Source organism: Salvia splendens, chromosome 2 (assembly GCF_004379255.2).
Source record: "Salvia splendens isolate huo1 chromosome 2, SspV2, whole genome shotgun sequence".
In the NCBI taxonomy this organism is placed as follows: domain Eukaryota; kingdom Viridiplantae; phylum Streptophyta; class Magnoliopsida; order Lamiales; family Lamiaceae; genus Salvia; species Salvia splendens.
Genome location: NC_056033.1, coordinates 11683637 through 11696253, shown reverse-complemented (window position 1 = coordinate 11696253; position 12617 = coordinate 11683637). Strand labels below are relative to the sequence as shown.

Sequence of the window (12617 nt, the reverse complement as noted above, 5' to 3'; positions counted from 1 at the left end):
TTCTTGCTGTTTGGGATTTGCAAGGAAAAATGAAATGGGGATTGGAATTTGAAGTGAGGCAGAGCGTTTTGGGGGAGGAGTATTTATTCCCACTTGTCTTCAATGTTATGGCGGGATGAGGTTATGATCTTGACCGTTGATATCTGTATCTTTCCATGGACGGTTGTAGTTTAATTATGGGTGTGCACAGATCTTTGACGTGGCAGTCTAGATTCTAGAGGTTCGTTGGATTATATGTGGAATCGGTGGCTGGAGATAAAGAAGGTTCGGATCGGATTTATGACGTGTCGTAGAAACTGATATTCTTTTTTCTTTGTTCTACTACTACTATTCTCATTTTATGCCTCAAAACTTAAAACAATACCCCATCTTAGGGCACCCGCAACGCGATACGCAGGTGTCCCGAGTTCCGTCACCGGGGGATGGGACGGCGTCGCGACGCGTTGCGGCGCCCCGTCTCATCCCCAGCCCGTCCCGATCCCGTCCCGCGTCCCGTCACGACGTGACGAGTGACGAGCCATCTCGCCACGCACCGAGGCGACATGGCGCGCCCAGGGGCCATGCGTGATCGCCCACTCGCCTGCCCGCGAGTGGGCATCGTCAAGTTGACGCTATAAATTATTTTTTAAAAAATTTGAATTAATAAATAAATAAAATAAATAAAAATTGTATACGGTCGTTTAATTAGCCATTTTTTATTTTTTATTTATATTTTTTTACTCTATAAATACTCCTAATTCATCCTCATTTCACACACAACTACACATCTTCTCTCCCAAAATCATCTTCATTTCCTCTCCAATTTTCATCTAACATCTCATCACAAAATGTCCGGCGACGGAAACTCCGGCGGTGGCGGTGGCGGCTCCGGCGCGTGGGATCTCAACGCGTTCGGCGACTGGGGAGCATGTACAACACATTGGGTGGTTCCGGTTCGTCGACGCCGAGGGGTACCAACCACCCAATTTTGACGTGGATGCATACGCCCGTCCCTCTGCCCCGCGGTATTCGCAGGGATTATCCCAGATTCGGGAGGATTATTCCGTTGAACCCACTCCGGGAGGAGGCCGAGGCGGTGGAGGAGGCCGAGGCGGTGGAAGCTCCAGGGCAGAGGCAGTGGCGGACAAGAAGGAGGAGGATCTAGGCCGGCATCCGTACAACAGCAAAGAAACGATGGCGGTGTACAACGCCTGGATCTGTGTTTCATACGATCCCATCATTGGGAATCAACAACGTCGTAAGTGTTTATGGGAAAAGGTCTCCGAGGCCTACCACCAGATTAAGCCGAAGGGGTCCCCCCGCCGCACATATAAGATGCTTCGCGCTCACTTTGACCGAGTCGACAGAGAGGTCAAAAGATTCTGCGGCATCTACACGAACGAAACGGCTCAGTACCAAAGCGGATCCACGGGCGCCGACATTCTGAGGTCGGCTTTGTTTGTCTACCACGACGACACCGACAAACAATTCAAATTTATTGATATTTGGCAGGTCATCAAGGACATGGAAAGGTGGGACAGCGGTGTCCGCTCCAGCTCGGGCTCAACCTCCAAGCGCACGAAGCACAAGGCGAGTGGTCAATACTCATCCGGTGACGCCTGTGAGGGCAACGGCGCACATGAGGGTGCCTCGCAGGAGGTTGAGGGCACGACAGGCGATGCCGGGGGATCCTCCCATAGGCGCCGTCGGCCGCAAGGGACCAAGGTGGCGAAGGCGGCTAGAGCGAGGAAGGGCCGAGGCGAATCAAACCAGGCTGGCTCGGGCTCGGGCTCGGGCTCGGGGGGAGGCTCAAACTCCCATATGGCCATGTACATGACCGCCACAATGGCGGACACTTCCCGCTTTACCCCCGCCCAGTACCAAGCTTGGTGGAACGGAGTTGTCTTTATGGCAGCCCAACTTGGCCTTCCGCCTCCTACCGGCTTTAGTGCACCTCCACCGCCTTCGGGTGATGATTCGCCGGCGGAGTAGTTTTATTATTTTCTATAAAATTATATTTTAAATTATGCCACGTTTATTTTTTTAGGATTTTAATTGTGTATTTTTTTAATTTTTTAACTTTTAAGTTGTATTTTTTATTTTATGTTGTAATTTTATTTTATTGTTAATGAAGTGTGTTTTTTATTAATTGAATTTGTTGTAAAAAAAATAAAAAAATGAACTTGAATGAATAGTAATTTAAGGGACGGTTAAGGGGCGGAGGGTTGCAGGTTCTGTCCCTTAGTTAAGGGATGGAGTAAAAAAGTACAGTGGGGCCCGCAAATAGTGTTTTAAGGGACGGTATAGTGACAGCGTTGTGGATGGCCTTAGTTACTCCCCATTTCCATAATAATTCATCACCATTTGATCCGTCACGAGTTTTTAAAAATATAATAGAATGTGGATTGAAAAAGTTAGTGGCAAGTGGGTCTTACTTTTATATAATAGTTTTATAATAAAATGTGAGTGTGAATGAGTTAGTGGGATATAGGGTCCACTACCAAAAATGGTAAAAGTGAAAGATGACAAATTTTTAGAGCATCCACAATGGCGGATGTCCCGGCGGACGTCTGCCGTTAGGCAGCATGCATACGGATACGGGCGTCCGCTGCGGACACCGGAGTTCTGCGGCTTTCCGGGACGTCCACCATTGCGTTGACACGAAGGACGTCCCGATTTTTTATTATTTTTTGTGGATGTCCGTTGGGATGTCCTTGGGGATGTCCGCCATTGTGTAGTGGGATGTCCTTATGACGTGGCAGTGCAGTGAGATGTCCTTATGACGTGGCAGGAGGTGTTTTTGGAAAGTCCGCATGTACATCCGTCCCATTTGGATGCCCTTAGGACGAACGAAAATTAAAATAGGTGATAAATTTTTAGGGACAGAGAGAGTATTTTCTAAATTTTTCAAATGAGAAAGAAAAATAGAGATGATATATTTTCATTTTAGGAAATATACCAGTTTTAGTTTAAATAACTCAAAAAGAAAAATCATTTTAATATGACATAGGGAACATTTTATTAAAAAAGTACTATTACTCCATCCGTCAAATAAGAATATGCACTCTTTTCTTTTTTATCCGTTCTACACGAATATGTACTTTCTAATTTGGAAAGTCTTTTCTTTCTAATAAGGCAGAACCCATTCTCTATTGACAATACTTTAATTAGTCTTCCTCTCTACATTTCTCTTACTTTATCAATTTTACATTATAACATGTGGCGAACCCAAAGTGATTCTTTGGGGACGGATGGAGTAGTAAATTTTTTTTTTTTAAATAAATGTGATTTTTTTTATACATAGGAGTTCGAGATACATTCAGCAAGTGAACTAGCCCGCCACAGCCCCTCGTGGCTTGAATACTTTAGCTTCCCTCCGACGAGTTCGGGCGTGAACTAGCCAATGTTGGCTCGTAGACTGCACTCCCTCCGACGAGTTCAACCCCGGTAGACTACCCGCCACCCTCAGACGCGTCCAGGCTCGAAAGCTTGCCAAGCCCCAAGGAAACAACCTTGAACAGGCCCACAGGGAAATTAATCCCAAAGTCGCGCTATCCAGGAGTCGAACTCAAGACCTCCAGAATGGTGCATAAATTGTTGTATGGGTGATTTTTAAGTTGTGGATCATCCACTTGTATCATATGATTCATGTCTAATGTCGCACTTAGAAAGGATAACCTTAGAAATGCATGAGCATCCATTTGTGAATTTTATTTTACGTTCAACTTTGGAGACAAATGCTCGCACTTAGAAAGGATATCCTTAGAGCATCTCCAATAGCAATAGCCCAGCCACAAACTCCTCTTGTCACATCATTAGCACTAAAACTCCTCCTGCCACATCATCCGGACAAGCAACTGGAAAGCAATAGCACAGTCATAGCCCAGCCATAATAAACAAAATTATAAAAATAACAATCACACAAAATACGGAATTCAACTTACGACACAGATACGGGAAAATGAAATAATTTCATTTAAATTAAAAAAAGGTACATTAAAAAAATTACAAAATTACAAAAAAAAACTAACGTCGTACAGTCCTCCGCGCCCATAACTCTTCAATTAAATCCTTTTGGAGTCGAATATGAGCTTCCACTTGGCGCATGTCGGCATGTGCTTGGAGGCGGCCGGCTTCATCGTGAGGTACCTCACTTCGTACGCTGGGGGTGGCCACGCCGTGGCTTGGACCGGCTTCATTATCGTCGTTGGCCCAACTAGTCAGTTGTACACCTTCATCTTCGACAATCATGTTGTGCATGATAATACAAGCGTACATTATATCAGCAATACAGTCGACATGCCACAAACACGTTGGACCTCTAATTGCCGCTCATCGAGACTGGAGCACACCAAATGCGCGCTCCACGTCCTTGCGCGCCGTCTCCTGCCGTTCTGCAAAGTAGGTCTTCCTCTCATCTGATGCGCATCTGATCGTCTTCACAAAGACGGGCCACCTAGGATATATCTCATCCGCCAAGTAGTAGCCAATATCATGCTGGTTCCCGTTGGCGACAAAACTGATGGCCGGACCGACGCCCTGGCACTGCTCGTTGAAAAGGGGCGATGAGTTGAGGTCGTTGTTCGACCCGGCTACCCCAAAATATGCATGTCAAATCCACAGCCGGTAATTAGCTATGGCCTCGAGGATCATCGTGGGATTCTTTCCCTTGTAGCCGGACGTGTAGAACCCTTTCCAGGCAGCGGGGCAGTTCTTCCACTCCCTATGCATACAATCTATGCTGTCTAACATATCCGGGAACCCATGCTTCGTCCCGTGCATCTGCATCAGCTCCTGACAGTCTTCGGGGGTAGGGCTTCGAAGGTACTGATCACCGAATATTTCAACCACGCCCTGACATAAATACTTCATATATTCAAGGGCAGTCGACTCGCCGATGTGGAGGTACTCGTCCCACATGTTTGCCGCGCCTCCGTAGGCCAACTGCCTGATTGCGCAGTGCACTTTTGAATAGGTGTGTGGCTGGGTCTGCCAGCCGCATCGTGTCTGAAGCGGAAACACAGATATCGACGCTCCAAAGCGTCAACAATACGCATAAACAGGGTCTTGCTCATCCTAAAACACCGCCTGAAAATGTTAGCGTTAAATCGCGGCTCCGGTGCGAAGTAGTCGTCAAATAGCCGCTGATGTGCAGCTACGTGATCCTGATCAATCACTACTCGGCAGTGGACAACGGGTCAAGGTACCGCCGGCTGCAAGGCCCGTTGTATCAGCCGGTCGATCTCTCGGGACGTATAGGCCTCCAACTGTTCGTTCAAACGTCATTCGAACTCCTCAGCATCCCCACCACTACTACCACCCGCGTTACTCATTTCGCGTTGTCGATCTTGTACAGAAATTAAGACAGAGAGAAAACTTGTTAAAACAAGTGGTGCAAATGGAAATGACGTGCAGATCGCGTATATATAGTGTTTCGAAAATTAAATAATTAAAAAAAATCCCGCTCGCCTATCGCTCGCTGATTGGAGCCTGCAATGGCGGCCAGGAGATCGGCGAGCGCATCGCCGAGCGGCGTGCGCTCGCCGTTTTTCTCGCCGATTTGGCGCTCGCCAGCTGCAATGGTTCGACGAACGGACCGGCGAGCGCCAAGAATCGACTAGCCGGTGCGCTCGCCGCTATTGGAGATGCTCTTAGAAATGAAATGAATTTTCTACACACGCACAAAAGTTATCGAGTCATCTGTAAGCAGCTCACTAAGAAAGTGTGACTTTCCTCTTCAACAGCTGTATGTACTCTGTACACATGGAACCAAAACTTGTTCCACTACCTATTATCATACACAACACACTTTACATTGAACATTTACATATGATATGTCACGAGTCTTCGAGATGGTGATCTGTTTCATCGAATATCTCTTCCTGAAACCGAGGGACCAATCAATCAATTAGTGAATCCAAATCTGTAGTTCCAACATACTTGAATTTACCTGTAAGAGCTCTTCAATGACATCTTCCATGGTTATTATCCCGACCGCCTCTTCCTCTTCGGGGTGCATTGGGAGTGGATTTTCATCTATCTGCAGGATATCAGAGTACATGTTTTTTGCCCATTTCTTGCTCCTTGGTGTACCCTTGAAGGAATTGCTTCCTGTGTTTGGTAAACTCTTCCATTTCTGCAGAGGTATCTTCGACTTAACATTTTTATGCGATGAACCACCAATGTCGACTCTCACATCTTTGACTGCATCTACATCCACAGACACGGAACAGTGTTGTTGAATTATAATGTACTATTGACATCGAAACTTCATCAGAAAACCAAAAGAAAATTACCTCCTGCAGCATCCGTGCTAGGAGGCTTGTCCGCAGCCTTGTTACACTGCCTAACAACAACAGCCATGTGACTATGCCCCTTCTGGAATTCATTCAAGATGTCATATAATGGCATAGTTTCAGGAACCCTAACAAGGAAAACAAATAGAAGAACAAGTATCATCACGAGGTGTCAATCACTGAAAATTATGATGCATTATACATGTTTGCAGGTAGAGAATAGGAATTCAACTTCATGGTTGCCACCATGGTGAAGCAATAGCAATGAGTTTTCATTACTTAATGCTATTATATCCAGTTCCAGTAACATACATTTATGTTCTGAACTCTGAAGCATCAAGATACCTTGGAATTCTGCGAATAGTGACACTTTTCACTGGGACTTCATCCTCCGGATGAATCGCCAACAAGTTTTTCGCCTACAATATTAGGAAAGAAACAGATGATTCAGATAATCCATTCCAACAGGAAATCTTGTAGCAAATATGACCACAGGAGGAAAAATTGAATTCATAGCAGCTTGACGGAAGGAACCTGATTCTTTAAAAAATTTAGTAGAATTTATTAGGATAGCCTAGTGTTATGTTCCACGCAATACAGTTGTCCTTATGTAAGATCATATCTATCCAACTCACAGATTACAAAAACAAATACTAGTACTAGTTTATTAATGGAACTGAGCAGAAGATGAAACAGTTACCAGAATAAGCCCAATTATATTTGTAGGTTGCTCGTAGTAGACAGGGACTCTGCTGTGTCCTTTCTCCAAGATTTCATTCATTAAAACCCTTCACCATAACACACTTGCAACTATTTCAGTATTTTACAATTTATATAAGGGCAAAAGACTACTAAAGCTGCGGATAGAACCTGTCGAGCTTAGCATTAATATCAATAGCAAAAATTTCAGATATTGGAGTCATTGCGTCGCTTGCTGTTTTGTCACCGAGTTCCAATGCCCCTGCAATGATGGTCGTTTCATCATGTGTGAGCTCTCCCCCTTTTCCAGCCTGCATATAAGCAGGTAGTGGAGTCACGGTGAACATCAGAGCTTTTCCAAGATATCATAGAATTAAACAGCACTACCGAAAAACGGCAAAACAAATTTACTAAAATTCTATACACAGAGCATCTGCAGAAAAAGACAAGAAAACAAAAGACCAAGATAATCATATGGAAACCAACAATATTTTATTTCATGTACCTCATTTCCATGTAAATTAACAAGGGTTTTCAACTCAGCACGTCGAAATAGAGCTCTATGTCCATGGCCAAGTAGTGAATCCAACAACTAGAAGATAACAGATAAACACATAAAAGTGTTAATGCCACCAGCCAAATTTGAATGAGCAATATAAATATCTGTACCTTGCTTATAGGATATGCAACTGGGAAACAGATCCAGACAAGGACACGAACCACTGGGGCCACAGTCGCACCAATAGCTAGCCCATGTCTCGAACAAATGGACTGTGGGATGATCTGAAAATACAACATATCTGCTTTCATATCAATCCAGCAGATAATCATTTGGTATGACTTTCAATTTGCACATGACATGTGGCTACTTAGATTTATTTTCAAATGCTCCTTCAAGTGAGTTTGTTTGTCAAGTTGCTAAGAATGGTGCAAAGACAAAAGGCTTAAAATGTGTTTCCATTACAACTGAGCTTGACCATCAAATGATTATGGGAGTTGCAAGCACCAGCCTTATATTCCATGTCGACATTTGAGCTACGTAATGATAGTTGCAAGCTTTCAATCTCTTGGGGGCAATGAACAATTATATTACCGTGTAACCTATGATTATTATGTTTTATCACATGTACAGAAAGCTATAAAATGCTTTACATTCAGCCTTTTGTTTTGGGTCTTATAATATGAATGAAAATCCAGCTTCAAGTTTGTATATTCCTGTGATTTCATACACTTTGCAACGCCCAAAAGTAGTAAGATGAATTCACACACAGAGGGATATAATTTTTTAGGAACTGGAGAGGAAATAACTAAGATCCGATTTCTTTCCTTCATTTGTTTCCGTGAGTGGACTGTGTGGGAAACATAAATCGCAAATTATCTGCAACACAAAGTTTCATAATAAGGGTTGTCGAGGAATTCTTTACCTCACCAAACAGAAGTATCAATGTCACGGATATCAGGATTGCCCCCCAAGCTGAGATGAGACTGTCAAGGAAAATAGGAAGAGCCTGCAAGGTAAAGTATCCGGCACTTTAAAATAAACTTTGCAATGACTAACCTGCTTTTGAAAGTGTAACGCCTGAACTTATCATTACCTCCATAGCAGCAGCATTGCAGATAAGCAGAGTGCAAAGCAACAAATGCTGATTCTTAACAACGGGCAATATCTTTTCTGCAAAGTGAGTTGCATATTTTTAATGGAATTACGAATCCAGACCAGCAAAAGGAAAGCAACTGCTGGAGCAGGTACGAATATGAGAAACACTAAACATTTCAAGCTCGCCAATATATTTAAGATTTAAGAATATCAGCATTTAAAATCTGGTCACATCCAAATATTGATATGCTAAAACTATCGGAAGGAAGCATTCATCCATCATGCAAATAGTCTAGTATGCATAAGCTGAGCAGAACAGCCTAATTTTGCCAATAACGACGAAACGTAATTAATCTCCACAACAGCCTAATCAGACTAATTTTTCCTTCACCGGAAATCGGTAAACGGTCGATACCTAAAATTATGCCTCAAATTAAACAGAACTCGATCATCAATTCCCAAAGAGAAATTGATGATAAACTACAACTTATAAATAAATAAACAACATCAAACTAAGCAGCCGCGCTTGAATTGACGAACTCAACCTAAAACAATTTTATAGCACTAAAATTGTGAAGGAAGAAAAAAAGAGGCAAACCAGCATGCTTTCGATCCTTGGGAGTGCCGGATTTGGCGAGAACTTCAAGGTCGACTAAGCTGAGAGACATGAGGCCCAAAGTGAGGCCGGACATGAGGCCTGCAAACAGCACCAGAAAAGCCACAACCGCAATGCGAATGAAGAACCCCGCCTCGCAACATCGGTACTCCACCGCCATACAACCACAACTCCTAACTCACACAGCCGCTTCGCCGCCACCGGCGAACTTTATTAGCTGATTTTACGCCTCCTGCTTCTGAATCCTTATAGAGCTATCAGAGAATAAATTATGTGGCAGAATATGAACAAGTGCTGGATTATGCGGAAGAGTAATGGTATTAAGAGTATCCACAACTGTGCTCTTGCCAACTAATACGGTTTTGGGTTCACCCCACTTTTTCTGCCTGCTCTTAGGCAAGAACATAACACCCAAGCCGTGTTGTTCCGTAAGAACGAACACTAGAGTCCCACCATTCTAATATTCAATTTAAATAAAAACATTTTCATAATATTAAAATTCATTAAAAAAACCAAAATAATATTACAAATTACAAATTACATAAAAATTACATAATTAAAATCCTAAAAAATAAAAATTACATAATTAAAATCCTAAAAATTAAAAATTACATAATCAAAATCCTAAAAATTAAGGCCGCCTGAGTGTATGGTGTGCGGACACCACGAGTAGGAGGAGTAGGAGTTTGGGAGGGCCGCTCGACCTCGCTTTAGGCTCGGGTGTCCACCCGTATTGCCCTTCGGGGGCATCTTGGTCGTCGATCGGGTAAGGCAGGTAGCCACCCGGAACTCCCAAACTTTGGGTTTGAGGAGGGGCCGAATATTCCGTTTCCGGACTAGGAAACGGTTGTGAACCGAACCAATCGGGGTTCCAACCGTGGGAGCCCGGGGGTGATTGTCGTGGCCGGACATTGTTATGTTGTAGGAGTGGAAGAAAGATTGAGAATGAAGATGAGAGAATGTAGATGAGAATGGAAATGAGAGAATGTAGATGAGAATTGTGTAGTCTGATGTGATTTTTTAGGTGTGAAAACGGATATATTTTTTTTGGGAAAAATGTGTATTTTTGGGGGAAAAAATAAAAAAAAAATTAAGAGTGGGTAGAAAACGGATATATTTTTTTTTGGGAAGTGGGAAAATATTTTTTTTATTTTTAATCGGTTTTTTTAATTAAAAACCGATTTTTAAAAAAATCAAAATTGCCAACGGCCTGCCACGTCACCTGCTCGCTGGCACTGACATGCTCGATGCATCGAGCATCACCGTGTCAGTGGCGCGAGCGCAGCAGTGGACAGCGTCTCCATGCCGCTGGCACGGACGGACGGAGACCGTCCTATTCAAGGTTGTGCATGCTCTAATACTTGTGTTTATGCAGCTGCCGATGCACCGCCTAGCTTTTTACTGCTATCATATTACTCCTATCATCAAAGATTTCTTAATTGCAGTATAAACTTGCTACTTTTATTCTTCCCACTAAACTTTCTAAAAGTGTAGTACTATTATTCTCGATTTGCTTTCTAAAAGTGTAGTACTATTATTCTCGATTTATGCATGTCATTCTTGCATACGGCCACACTAATCTTTTTCATGTTGTTCCAAATATTAACATAATTTTTATGCTTTTCTTAAAGTGTACTAACTATATTATTATTTCTCGATTTATGCGTGTCATTCTTGCACATGGTCATGCTAATCTTTTTGATATTGTTCCAAATATTACCATAAATTTTATGCATATAGAATCATGCTAATCTTTTTCATATTGTTCCAAAAATTACCGTAATTTAACATCAGTTGTGGATTGATGAAAATAGTATTAACTTGTTAAATTCACTATAAAAATATTACAATTATGTATAGAGGGTTCACATTTCAATTACTCCATTGATTGGATTGATGCGGCAAATGTTTAATTCTTTTAGTTTGGTAAAGACGTCATGTAATCGTGATTCCACAAACTCAAGATAAGAAAATACTCATAATAACTGATGTGTATATATTTACAACGGTGGTGAAAATACCACTCAACGCTACTTGTTTGTTTCGATACATTTTTAGTTTTCTTTAGAAAACTGGGGTTGTTTTCAATAATTTATTATTCATTTTTAAGTACTGAGGATTTGATGTGCCCAAACGACTAGAAGACATGATTCAAATAATTGAATCATGGCAGCGACATTTCTAATAGAGATATACTTAATAAATAAAGTTAGTAGTATTGATTCATATCGTCGATTGGGAGGTAATATTAAAATATTTGTTATACTATTTAATAGATTAAACTATAAAAATGCTATTTTTATTTCTAATAGTGGTATTTTTTGTCTATCATATGTCATTTTATCATTATAAGTTGTCTATTATCATACGTCTTGTTGGCAATTGAAACATAAAATGAATGTAACAATATCCTATATCGATGTACACAAAGAGTTGAATCCACTATATAAGTCTCATGTGCCTCTCCTCATATTATCAATTGGTTTTAGGATGGAAACAATAGATTTATATCATGGTATCTCTTATTATCATTAATTGATTTTAGGATGATACCCATGGATTTTTATAACGTCTAATTTTAAGTTTTACTAATTTTCATATATAAGCTGTCTTTCATTTTATTAACACATTTACTCATATTTTATTTTTAAACTTTTATTAAAGTTAGATTTACATTTCCATAGTTTTTCCACTAATATTTATTCACAGTTTTGAAATCCATGTCAATCGCAAAATATAGTGAATGGAGGAGTAATTTTTTATAGATATATTTATATCATTTTTAGTTAAATAATTGAAAATAATCAATTTTAATTTGTTTCTTAAATTCATAAATTGTGAATGAAATTTTAATTAATTGGGATTCCCTTTGCTAGGGCCTAGAGGTTTCCCCACCCACTTCTTACCGTCTTACCGCTTGGAGGCTGGAGGTGTTTGGTTTGCTTTTTAGGAGGATTAAACGCATCAATAAAATTCATTTCTATCGTTTGTTTTGCCTTTTAACATTTTTGCAAGACCCGGCCTTAATTGCTCTGGCCCGCTTAATTAAAGGTCATTTCTTTTAGTTATGTTAATTACTTAAGCTTGACATGTTATAAAACAAGAGTCGATTGTTTAAAAAAGAGGAAACTTGAATTATATAAAAGCCAAATCAAACACAGGAAATTGAAGTCTATAAATGATAATGATCAAACCAAACATTTATTATGTAATATGAATACCATGAAGATAAAAATATTAACAAGAGTCATTCATTTTCTAACGAAACCAAAAAAAACCTAACCACACACCTCCTAAATCTTCTTAATTCAAGAATCAAACACATGACTCTTCTCCCTCGTATGTCATCACCACCTCACGGTTGCTTCAACCGAACGCCAGAAATCCACGCACATTTCTGCACTGCACACCTTCCAGAAATCCAACATTC

The 12617-nt window shown here is 41.2% G+C and overlaps 1 protein-coding gene and 1 non-coding gene across 2 annotated transcripts; both read right to left on the bottom strand.

Annotated features, from left to right (window-relative positions):
* Positions 1–5667: 5667 nt before the first annotated feature.
* Positions 5668–9481, bottom strand: LOC121788170 (DUF21 domain-containing protein At2g14520-like). Its single transcript, XM_042186994.1, has 11 exons — positions 9170–9481; positions 8570–8646; positions 8399–8482; positions 7644–7757; positions 7480–7566; positions 7146–7285; positions 6976–7063; positions 6621–6694; positions 6276–6403; positions 5930–6189; positions 5668–5861 (listed from the first exon to the last, which is right to left on the bottom strand). The coding sequence occupies exons 1-11, from the start codon at positions 9345–9347 to the stop codon at positions 5817–5819; spliced, it is 1275 nt and encodes a 424-aa protein (XP_042042928.1). The 5' UTR covers positions 9348–9481; the 3' UTR covers positions 5668–5816.
* Positions 9482–10823: 1342 nt separating this feature from the next.
* LOC121793182 lies at positions 10824–10930 on the bottom strand. The gene has a single exon (XR_006049021.1). It is a non-coding gene; the product is annotated as a U6 spliceosomal RNA (small nuclear RNA).
* Positions 10931–12617: the final 1687 nt, after the last annotated feature.

What these genes read in the sequence shown, in the direction of transcription:
- LOC121788170 (XM_042186994.1), bottom strand. Translation starts at nt 9,347, where the DNA reads ATGGCGGTGGAGTACCGATGTTGCGAGGCGGGGTTCTTCATTCGCATT. An exon ending in TAGCACGGATGCTGCAGGAG is followed by an intron (nt 6,190 to 6,275) that starts GTAATTTTCTTT and finishes CTGTGGATGTAG; the next exon opens with ATGCAGTCAAAGATGTGAGA. An exon ending in TCATTGAAGAGCTCTTACAG is followed by an intron (nt 5,862 to 5,929) that starts GTAAATTCAAGT and finishes CCTCGGTTTCAG; the next exon opens with GAAGAGATATTCGATGAAAC.